Source organism: Sarcophilus harrisii, chromosome 2 (assembly GCF_902635505.1).
Source record: "Sarcophilus harrisii chromosome 2, mSarHar1.11, whole genome shotgun sequence".
NCBI classification, from domain to species: Eukaryota; Metazoa; Chordata; class Mammalia; order Dasyuromorphia; family Dasyuridae; genus Sarcophilus; species Sarcophilus harrisii.
In genome coordinates, this window is record NC_045427.1 from 470,642,972 (window position 1) to 470,655,615 (window position 12,644).

The following is a 12,644-nucleotide window of genomic DNA, read 5'->3' on the forward strand; positions in this document are numbered from 1 at the left end:
AGAGTATCCTCAGTCCAGATTGTGTGTGAGCGCTGATACTCTAACTAAAATAAAGAGATATTTTCAATCAACTGTAGTATACATGGTGTTTCACATTGTTGATACTTGATATTTTTTGTTTAAATGACTGACTAACAGGTGTTATATCAAGGGAGAAATAGTTGAAATGATTCATTTTAAATTGATAGATGAGAGGTTACAGATTCATGGCTGAGTGCTCTTCTCTCTCTTAGACAGCCCAGGTTATTGAAGCAGAAGAAACTAAGGCTCTCTGAATGTTCTTAAGGCACACATAATTTTCCTTCCTCTTTCTTGGTTAACCAGACCTTAAACAAATGTTTAATCTATTGAGTAGGCAAAGTAAAATCTTCCAATTGGTAATTCTTGAAATTTATTGGGATCATAAAGTAATGAGTCTTTTAATGCAAAGTGTCTTTTTAAAATGTTTGCTAGACTTTGTGATATAATAGAATATAAAACCTCCTTGAGAGTAGGGCTTCATTCTTTGTATGGATGTCAGGAGTCAAGAAGGTCTGAGTTCAAATCCTACCTTATTCACCTATTAGTAGTGTGATCCTGGTCGCATCACTTAATTTCTGTTTGTTTCAGTTTCTCATCTGTTAAATGGGGATACACTAGAGAAGTAAATGGTAAATCATTCTAGTATCTTTGCCCGAGAAAACCCCATGGAAAAAAAGCCATGAGGTTACAAAGAGTCAGATATTACCAAACAGCAACAATAGCTACCACCTAGCACCTGGCCCAATCTCTGGCACTTAGCAGATACTTAATAAATGTCTGATTGAACACTAAACATGGAATTAAAAGACCTTTATTCCAATTCTGACTTTGCTCCTTATTCGTTGTATGACCTTATACAAAGCCATCTAACTAGTAAGGATATTATCCTTCATTTCATTTGTAAAGCTTTTTTAACCTGCCACTTTCCTATTTTTCAATCTAATTATATTTTATTCTCTTCCACATACTCTGTGATTTAGGAATGGTGGCTTCCCTGCTGTTCCTTGTATACTTAACCTCTCTGGGCCTCAGTTTTTCCATCTGTAAAATGAGTAGGTTCCACAGGAACTCAGTAGGAGCTCAATGTTTCTTTGTTCCTCTTAGGTCTGCCCTTTTGTTAATTTTCCTATTATTGTCTTGGGCACACCATCCTCCTCATCCAGGCTTACAACCTAGTTGTCATCCTCAACTCCTCATTTTCCCATCTTCCTCCCCTGCCCCATCCCTTTTCCAATCAGTTACCAAGTTCCATTCATTCTACCATTATCATATCTTTTATGTCTCCCTTTGTCCTTTGACACTGCTCCCACCGTGGTACAGGCCCTGCTCACCTCATGCCTGAAACATTGAAATGGTCTGCTGGTTTGGTTTCCCTCCCCCACTCCAAATAATCCTCCCCTCCTCTATCAGAACTGATCTTCCTAAAGTACATGTCTGACCATGTCACATACTGCCCCTCCAGTTTAATAAATTGCATTAACTTCCCATTACCTCCAAAATCAAATATAAAATCCTTATTTGACTTTCAAAGCCCTTCATTACCCAGCCCTTTCTTATTTTTTATACTCTATTATAATTTGGAGATATCAACATTCCTACCATTCGTCATATAAGACACTCCATCTCCCAACTTTGGAAATTCTCACTGACTGTTCTCCATATCTGGAATTCTCCCCCTCTTCAGATTAAAAACCTATTCGGTTCATTCAAGGCCTTCTCAGTATTTAGCCTTCACTGGTTTCCTTCAAATTTCAGGTAAAATCTTACTCTCTGTATACAAGAAGCCTTTTGCTATTCTCATTAATTCTAGTGTGTGTGTTCTATACTCATCTCAAAGGTCTGTATAACCTTTATTTTTGTAAGTTAATTTTTTTATTCCTACAAAAAGTTTGCATTTTAATATGTTTTCTTAGATACAATTCCTTAATTTTTTCTCCCCAATTTTAAAAATATTTTTATTTAAAATTTTGAGTACTAAATTCTATCCCTCTACCAACTTGAGACAGTAAAGAATCAGATATTGTATATGTGTAATTATATAAAACATTTTCATATTAGTCATTTTGTACAAGAAAATTCAAATAAAAGAAAAAATCAAAATAGGAAAGTGAAAAACAGAATGTTTCAGTCTGATTTCAGTCAATATTAATTCTTTCTCTGGGCGTGGATAATATGCTTCATCATTACTCCTTTAGGATTGTGTCATATCATTGTATTGCTGAGAATAGCTAAATCATTCATAATTCTTCATCGAAGAGTATTGTGGACAGTTCACTCCTGATTCTGTTTATTTCACTGTGCATCAGTTCATTTAATCTTTCCAGGTTTTTCTGAAATCATCCTGCTTTTGATTAAATGTCATTTCTTATAGCACAATAATGCCGTATTACAATCATTTACTACAGCTTGTTTAGCCATTCCTCAATTGATGGGCATCCCTTTGATTTCCCATTTATTTTTGTACAAATAGATCCTTTTTCATTTGTTTCCTGGTTTTTGATATCTTTGGGATATAGGCCTAGTAATGCTTTTGCTGTTTTATAGCCTTTTGGACATAGTTGCAAATTGCTCTCCAGAATGGTTGGATCAGTTTACAAACTCTAGCAACAGTGCATTAGTGTTCCAATTTTCTCGCATCTCCTCTAATATCCAATGTTTTCCATTTTTGTTCTGTGAGCTACTCTGATAGATGTGAGGTGGTAATTCAGAGTTATTTTAATTTGCATTTCTAGTGATTTAGAGCATGTTTTCATATGACTATAGGTAGCTTTGATTTTCTTTGCCTGAAAATTACCTGTTCATATCCTTTGACCATTTATCAACTGTGGAATTACTTGTATTTTTATAAATTTGATTCAGGTCTCTTTATATTTGAGAAATGAGGCTTTTATAAATGATAATTATTACAAATTCTTCCCCCAGTTTTCTGCTTTTCTTATAAATTTGGTTGCATTGATTTTGTTTGTGTAAGAACTTTTCAATTTAATTTAATCAAAATTATCTATTTTACATTTTGTAATGTTCTCTTTATTTTCTTTGGTCCTGGGTTCTTCCCTTATTCATAAATCAGACAGATAAAATTTTCTGTGCTCTTTTGGTTTGCTTATTGTATCACCCTTTTATGTGTAAATCACGTATCTCATCTTGGTACACAGTGTGAGATGCTGGTATAATGTATCTAGTACACAGTGTGAGATGCTGGTATAATGTATCTAGTTTCTGCCATACTGTTTTTCAGTTCTCCCAAAAGTTTTTGTCAAATAATGAGTTTATTATTACAAAAGTTTGGATCTTTGGTTTATCATATGCTAGATTACTATGGTCATTTACTATCATGTAATTTGTATTATATATCTTTTTTATTTAATTGCTTGCATGTATGTTATCTTCACCATTCATTTTTGAGTTCCTTCAGAACAGAGATCTTTTAGTTTTTTTTTAATATCCCCAGCTCTTAGCAAAGTTCCCAACATATAATAGCATCTTACTAAATATTTGTTGACCTGAATTATAGCACAATAGAATTTTAGACCTGGAAAAACTAGACATCATCTCATTTAATCCTTTCATTTTATTGATGAGGAAATTGAGGCCCAGAGAAGAAAAGGAACTATATTAGCATTCTACAGGTAATAATTGGTAGTAAGTTATTTTGGAATTGTTTTTTATAACCAATTTATCGCCCACACAAGGAAATAGGTATCATTTTCTGAATTCAAAACTGGTATTCTGACTCCAAAGATAGAATTCTTTCTTCAGCCATACTCCCATCAGTTCTGTCATTCCAATGTTCAGTTCTGATTAAAGATCTCAGTTCAGATTAGAAAGAACATTGATTAGAATTAGAGAACAAAAGGAATGGTGAATGGCTTTGAACCTATGTCATTTGACAAATGGTTGAAAGAATTGGGCATATTTAGCCTGGGGAAGAAAAAATTTCAAGTAAAGATGGTAGTTGTCTCAAGTATTTGAAAGGCTTTCATGTGAAAGATTATATTTGTTCTGTTTGGTCTTAGAAAGAAGAATCAGGAATAATGGGTGGAATATACAAAAATTTCACTATAGTTAGAAGTATCCCAAAATGAAATTAAATGCCTCAAGAGGTAGTAAGTCCATCCTCTTTAGAAGTCTGAAGGCAGAAACTGGAGGATATATTTTTATGTAGGTTCCAGTTGGTGTCCTTTTTCGAGTATAGGTTTAACTGGGTGGTTCCCAAAGTCCTTTGCAACTCTGAAATTCAGTGATTCTCTTAAAATGTATAAATTTATAGACCAAAAAAGTGTTGTAATATATATTATCTTTGGAGTTGCATCTTATCCCGATAATACTGCCATTGTCAAAAATATCTTTGGAATTCAGAAATTTATTTTGGAATTGCTTTTTATAGCCTATTTATGAGCCACACAAGAAAATTCATATCATTCATACTTTATAATCAAAACAGCTTTTTTGTTATTAAAAATATTACTTGGCTCGATCACCTGTTTTTACCAGTTTTTTACTGGAATCTTGATTACTTTTCTCAGATTCCAAAAATCAAAACCATTGTCAAGTATTTTATATCATTGAAGATTATTTTAAAAATAAATGCTTCAGGCCTTTTATGTATCTGGATAGTGTCTGGTATATAATTCTTCTGATGGCATCATAGTTTTTACATGGTATATCACTCCCAGTTCTCTAAATGAACTGAGACATTTAAAAGTTGCTTGTACTCCAAGTTCTTGATGATATATAGGTTGAAGTATTTGAGTTTTTAAAATTTTCTTTTGAAGAATAGAATACTTAGTGACATTCTTGTTGAATTGTCACAGATCCAGAGTCAAGGAGATTAATTTAGTTTGAGATGAAACTGAAGGAGAGAATGTTATTGGTTCCAACCTGCTCCTTGTGGATTGTGGCTTGAGGCTTGTCAGTATTTCCATGCTCCCCTAGGTTTTTAACTCAGTCAGAAAGAGTTACTATGGTATGAAACTTAACCTACAAATTATTTCTCTCAGCAACGCTGTATACTTTCTCCAAGTTTTGAGACCAGGCTATGTTTTAGGCTCTGGAAGGAGTGAGGATATGTTGATATTTTCAGATTTATGATTCTCTTGAGACAGCCTTGTCATCCATGCTGCTGCTCATGGGTAAATGGCCTATTAATCTTTCCTAGGTGAAGTCAAGTTTGGAGGAGATGACACTCTTAAGAAGAGGAAAATATCACCGTTAATTTGCCTTTGGAAAATATGTTGTTTTGGCAATTCAGAGTCTGCTTTGGTGTCTCTAGTTCTTTTCTTTCTAAATTTAAAAAGCGTATGGGTGCTGACTTCAACTATTATATTTTAGGATCTATAGGGTCATTCCCAACTCACCCTTCTTTTGTTGTTGTTGTTAATGTTTTCTCATTGCAACCATGGCTGTTTCCTTTATTCTATTAACTCTCCCCTGCCTCTCATTTTAATATATTGGATGCATTGAGTTAGATGCAACTTTCAAAATATTCTAGGCATCGCCTTGAAAAGTTGTAGATAAATGAAAATTTTAGAATGTGAATAATTGTGTAACTAGACTAAGGAAATCGAGATTTACAAAAACCTTAAAGCTAACTCATTTATAAAGGAAAGAACCTTTGTTGTTTGAATAATCCCTTACCCTTAGTTGGTTTTGGGAATTGATATAGTTTTTATTCTTTAATATACCAGAATTTCTTAAAGTAAAAGCACATATGAATATCGTTTTTCTTCTGGAGTACTTCTTTTTCATTTCTCTTCTTATATCTATCCATTTATTTTTCCTGAGTCTCAGAAAAAGAAAACAAAACCCTGTTTCCAGGGTTTCCCTGAAAACAAAGGAGAGGTGGTTTCTAAATAATGTGAAGAACAAACAATGTTTTCTAGATGCTGGGAATGAGTCTGTTTTCTTCTACTGTCTTTAGGTCACTGTCTATAATAATTTGTAAACTTTTAATGCAGCCATGCCAGTTGGGATGGAACAACAGGGCCTAGAATCTAAAAACAACGAGGTTGTGGGTAACTAGGACATATAATAAAAATTATAAAGATAATAGGAGCACAATTCATGTAGTCAAGCATGTCATTCTTAGGTAGGAAAGTGTAGGAAGAAAGTCTATGAATTTAGGGAGCTGATAGATTGGGAAAAGGTCTTTTGAAAAGTGTTCATGACTTTTGCAATATCAAGATGAAAAGATTATGAAGTAAAATTTCCTAATAACACAGGTAAAATGAACTGATGCTGAGTGAAATGAGCAGGACCAGGAGATCATTATATACTTCAACAACAATACCATATGATGATCAATTCTAATGGACTTGGCGCTCTTCAACAATGAGATGAACCAAATCAGTTCCAAAAGAGCAGTAATGAACTTAACCAGCTACACCCAGGGAAAGAACTCTGGGAGATGACTATGAACCACTATGTAGAATTCCCAATCCCTCTATTTTTGTCTGCCTGCATTTTTGATTTCCTTCACAGGCTAATTGTATACCATTTCAAAGTCTGACTCTTTTTATACAGTAAAATAACTGGACATATATACATATATTGTATTTAACTTATACTTTAACATATTTAACATGTATTAGTCAACCTGCCATCTGGGGGAAGGGGTGGGGAGAAGGAGAGAAAAAGTTGCAACAAAAGGATTTGCAACTGTCAATACTGAAAAATTACCTATGCATATATCTTGTAAATAAAAAGCTATATTAATAAAAAAAAAAAAAAAAAGGTTCAGTTGAGCTCTAAAAAAAAGAAGAAAAAAAAAGAAATTTATAGCGATGTCCTGGGTGGATCTGTACACCAGTGGAATATATACTTCCTCTTTTTAACATGTGTAACTGTTCATAAAACATTAGTTTTGGAAGCAGATAAAAAAAATAACACAGGGAATTCTAAACCTTTTTTCTCCCTGAAAAGTAGAATATATTTGTTAAAGAAATTTTCATTAATGTTAAAGGAATGAGTAATTTTTTAAAAATTAACTCATTCTAAAGAGAAATAATCTATTTTGTAGTAATATATTTATATTCTTAATTACATTTGTGGGACCCTTCTAATGTGTGTATTTGAATCTGTTTCAACATTTTTGGTTTTGGGTAAAAAATATGTACTTTCTAACGTGGGGGAAAGGCTAAATAACCCTTTGTTATCCCTTACAGTTCTCATATTGGGTATACATGAGTTAAGTTATACATAGCCAAGGAAACAGGCTTTTGTTTGTTTGAATACTCTTTGAAACTGGGCCTCATTGGAATTAGACATGCTTTAGATACTTGTTGGTGTCAGCCTTTGAGCAGTGGGTTTGCTTGAAGAGGCCATGCAATTTGGTTCTGCAGCCGAGGCCTGAAAATCCTGCTGCCAACCAGTTAAAGTGTGTCCAACAGAGCCTTGATGGAAGCCCCCTTGTCATTGGAAGATGAGGCTATAAAGAGATTATGCAGATTGTAAAGAGATTATACAAAAACAGTTGGAAGGGTAAATTATGCTGGGATTTTCATTGTGAAAATGTTTTTATGGGTATACACCAGGGGAGAAAATTACAGAGTACTTAAGACACCAACATGGAGACTTTTTGTTTCTCTAACAGTTATTGTGTTAAGAATATTGCCAAAAGACATGGTTGAAATGTAGATTAATAACTTTCTGACCACCTTAAATTCTCTCCTTTAGCTTATATAAATTTTGATGCACATATTTTAAAAAGTATATGCTTGAAATAATTGAACACTACTCAGATTTAAAACTATATTTCTACAGTTTTCATATTATATTGTTGTATATATATATTTTTAAAGATCTTACCATACATATAAACCAAAAGGCTTTGCAGTTTTGTTGGGGTCAAGTGAAAATGATAATTAAATGAGTACTGAATTTTCTTTCTTGAAGAAAACTTCACGAGGGGTATTTAGGTCTTAACTGTTTAAAGAGACTTTCCCATCTGATTTCCTACAACTAGGCAAAAGTTGTAAATGTGAGTATGTATATGGTTAATTCTAAGCCTAATTTCTTTTGGTTACTGTGATCATAGAATAAACAATTCCCCACAAAATTGTTGGTCTCTTGTAGCTTTTTATCTCTGTTTAAAGATGTTTTAAACTTATTTTAAATATGGGTATAATTGTATATGCAGTGGATTTTCAAATCATGAAAATGTCAGTTTGGATATCATATAATCCTTGTGTTTTGTGCACATATTTATTTCTTAGCAAGATCTTGGTTTATCTTCCCTACCCCCCAACTAAGGAAAATGACGGAGGGAAGAAAAAAATCATTGGCATGGCTGAGAATGGAAATTAATGATTCAAAGAAGAGAGACAGCACAGAAAGCCACAGCTGGTAGCAGGAAGTAGAGAGAAAGTCAAAGACTTCTTTTTTAAAAAGGCAAAACAAACAACTCACAGAGAAGCGTACGTGAAAATCATTTCTAATAATAGCTTATGCTCAGCAGCTCAAAGGGAAAAAAATAGGCATGTGTGTTGAGAAAATGAAAGGGAGAATGCACAATGTGTTACTTAAGGCAATGGAACTTTATAGGTTACCTTATATGCCATGTACATTGATTAAATACCAAATATATGGTGCCCATTTTTGACCATCATTTACTGTATTGATTTGTTAGCAGTGAAACTGTAATAAAAAAAGGCCATTGATTTACTGTCCTTATTTGCTTATGGGCTTTTTTATTAATTTTATGTTTTTCTTCCTCTTTTTCTTTCTTTCTTTCTTTTCTTTTCTTTTCTTTTCTTTTTTTTTTTTTTATCATTTTTCTTAGACAAATGCAGTGCTTTGTGAAATCAGAAAAGAGGGATTGCCCATGGAACAAAAGAATGAAATCATAACAGATTTACTTGCCTTGCTCACCACACGACAGGAGCTGCGAATGGAATGGTGTATGAGGTTAGACCTCTAATTAAATGCTTCTTTTTGTTTACTGAAGTTTACAAGCAGTATTAGCTGAGGAGCTTCCTTGTTGCTAGCTCAGTTTTTCTCATTTCTCCTCATAGGAGAACCTATGGGGGGGAAAAAGTACATTCAAGATGCTTTCTGGAGAAGCTTACTTTTTTACTTTTGGTTGATAGTGTGGCTTGTGTTACTAGAGTGTAAGAGTGTGTGTGTGTGTGTGTGTGTGTGTGTGTGTGTGTATGTGTGTGAGTGAGAGAGAGAGAGAGAGAGAAATTTAATTCTTGACTCATATTTAGCATAGATGTTTACATTTTAAGCATAATGTACTTGATGCTGAAAAGTTAGTTTTACCAACATACTGAAAACTAATATGGAGAGAAGCCTGGGAAATACATATATGAGTGAATGCTTATAACACTTGATGAAGGATGAATTGCTTGAAAAATTTTCACCTGGTATATTTTTCCATTTCATCTATGGGATATTAAATAAGTGCAAATTACCATAAAATCACCTTATTTTCTTTGCATATAAACTTGATTGTGCTTCAGTAACTCTGATTTTTGTTGTCTTCCACACAAGTTTCTACACAGTCAATCTTCATTCCCTTCTGATAATGTATTTTAACATTAGTTTACTCAGTGTTCAATTTTAAGAATGAAAACACATATCTATTCCTCCAAATATTACATTTGTAATGTGGACTTTTTGTTACAAAGAATTTTGAGGTTTGTATATCTTTCTATGCTAGAGAGTAAAAAAAGATTATATTTGATGGTTGGAGTCTTGCTAATTACAGAATACTATGTCTACTAATGAGGTATATCTCTTCATAAACATAATATTCTCAGAACAAAGTTCTGCAATTGATAGTCTTACAATTGATAATTCAATTAGTATCAGTTATAAAAAATTAAGAAACTCATCTAAATCACAGAAATATAGCATAACTTCATCAAAAATAGATAATGTCAAATCAACTTTAATTTCTTTTTTGACAGACTGCATTGGTAGATTAGGGGGCTGTCATAGACATAATTTACCTAGATTTAAGTGAAGAATTCAATAAAATATTTCACACTGTTCTGATGACTAAGTGGAGAATTGGGAACTAAATAATAATACAGTTAGGAAAATTTGGAACTAGTTAAATGACTGGGCTCAAAGAATCATTATTGGCTCAATATTAATATCTTCCTAGGACACCTGTGGTATGTCCTTAGGATTTGTACTTAACTTTATTCTGTTTAATATTTTTACTAAAGCTTTAGAGAAAGGCATAGATGCTCATCAAATTTTCAGCATACACAAAACTGGGATGGCTAACAAATCAGATGACAGTGTCTCAAGATCCAAGAAAAGATTATAATTTTGAACCCAGCACCATATCAGTGAAAGTTAAATTTAACAGAGAGAATAAATATAAATTTTACATTTGCTTCAAGAAATAATATTCATAAATATAATATCAAAGAGATATAGTTAGATAGGAGTGTTTGGAAACAAAACCAAACAAAACAAAACTTGAGTTTTCATGCAACCAAAAAGTACTTGTGACCTTAGGCTACATTCAGAGGTCATGTGGCCACTCTGACTACACATGCTAGTCACTTATAAGCTGGAGAGTTTTCAGATCATGGCAGTCAGGGGGCAGCTAGGTGGCACAGTGACTAAAGCACTAGTCCTGATCTCAGACATTTAACAAGTCCCAGTTGTGTGAACCTGGGCAAGTCATTTAACCCCAATTGCCTCAGCAAAAAACAAACAAACAAAAAAACATAGCAGTCAGGATGACAAAAAGCATCAAGATTATACCATATTTTGAATGAAGGAACAAAGGATGTTTAGCCTGAAAAAGAAAAGGTTTAGGGGGGCAATGTGATAACATACTCCAAGGGCTTGAAAGGCAGATTGTCTGACTCAGGAAGGTAGAACTAGAAACAATGTTTTGATGCTGCAGAGACATCAGGGATTGTCTTGTTTATAGAGCATCTTCTTTAGTAACAAATTGGAATGGGCTATCTTGTGAAAGCTCCTTGTTCCGATGTGCAGACTCATAAGTTTTCAAGCAAAGCCGAGGTAAGTATAATCAATGTGTTAATTAGCACCCGCTATGTGCCAAGCACTTTGTTTTATATTAGGGAAACCAAGACAGAAATGAAACCATGCCTGCCCTAAAGAGCTTGCATTTTATTAAGTAGCGGGTGAGGGAGAGCAGAGAGAGGAAGCCTATACAAATATAAACATATGCATCAAATATATGACAAAAAAGGTCAATATATCTTTGGCAGAATAAGGAAGAGTTGCACTAGCAACTAGTGTAATGCCAGAGAAACTGAGGTGAGGTAGAAGTTAGAGGGTTATAATTTAATTTATTGGAGAGTAAGTCAATTGACTGGATCAGACTCTTGTCTCCAAGTATCCAGTATGGAATGTAGGGTATGGAGATTCTTTATAGGGAATCAGAAACAATGACATAATGGGGAGTGGGTGAGGATGACATGAAGAGGAGGCACCGGAGATGGGAAGATTATCTGATATTCTAATAGTGGGATGGGGAGCAGCATCTGATATTCTAAAATATAAGATCTTTTATCCTTATCAATTATTCTGATGATCAAGAGGGAAGGGTGGTATGATAGCCTGAGGTTTGGGGCAGAATGACTGAGTTAGGGCAGTTCAAGGATACCGTAGCATTATACTAGAAAAAGCTTCTTCTCTGGGGTTCCTTCCAGTAGAACATACGTTCCTTGAGGGGCTGGAGTTGGTTTTATTTTTGAGTTGATATTCCCACTGCCTAGCATGGTACTTGTAATGTCTTAGATGTTTGGTAAATACTTGATGAATTTGAATTTCTTTGCCTCCTGGAATCAAGCTAGGCATGATAGTGTTTTCCGAAGAAGGAGACATTCAATAAAGTATTAATGGTATATGAGTACCATTCATTTTTCTTTCAGAGAGATGGGTGAATCCATTCAACTTGCAATGATGAAATAATTTTCTAATTTTTTTAAACTTGAAGAATTTAAGTTGATTTATTTTTTTAATTGGTCTGTTTCAGTATATTTTTTTAAATTAAATGTCAGTTTGGAGAGATCTAGTTCTTCTTCTGTTTGACCCTTTCAGTTCTGGACCTTTCCTTCTACCCTGCCTGATTAAAAGAAAAGATGGGCAAAAAGAAGGAAAAAGAGTGAAGAAAAAAAGGCCTTTTATCACCTTTACCACTTTCTCCCTTTTACCTTAGGAGGAAACAAAGCAAAAAAGTCAGCCTTATACAGAGAAAGCATAAATGTTGAGAATTAATGTCTTTTGGAGAGTGCATTGAGTTTGTTAACAATAATTTCCTAATATACCAAATCACCAGCCTGCATGACAAAAATAGCTTGTTTAAAAGGAGTCTGGTTACAGTGTTTCTGGTTTTTACTTACTACTAACAATTTAATCAGGAGTTGGAGCCAGTGCTGAAGTAGATGTAGTCTAGTCTCTGAAGCAAAAATGTTAAAGTACTTTGTGGCATGGGTGGGGGGGAGGGCAGTGTGGGGAAGAGTGGGGGAAGAGAAAGCTTAGCAACAGACACTATGCAGGCCTCTTTAAAACTAAACACCTGAAAGAATATTTCAAGAGGGCAGTGTCTTGAGAGCTCAGAAAGTATCCTTAGGGTATTAAATAACTATAATCCTTCCCTCACTCTCCCCACCCCCATCATTTGATGT

At 33.9% G+C, this 12,644-nt stretch overlaps 1 protein-coding gene across 3 annotated transcripts in view; it reads left to right on the forward strand.

Annotated features, from left to right (window-relative positions):
- The window catches only part of FTO (FTO alpha-ketoglutarate dependent dioxygenase), a 433,221-nt gene that overhangs the window by 242,934 nt on the left and 177,643 nt on the right, over window positions 1-12,644 (forward strand). For 2 of the 3 annotated variants that reach the window (XM_012553818.3, XM_031954518.1), the window contains exon 8: window positions 8,801-8,925. In XM_012553818.3, the coding sequence (XP_012409272.1) occupies window positions 8,801-8,925 (125 nt within the window). Of the gene's footprint in view, window positions 1-8,800; window positions 8,926-12,644 lie in introns of those variants that run through there. The other variant, XM_031954519.1, reaches the window with a different exon arrangement.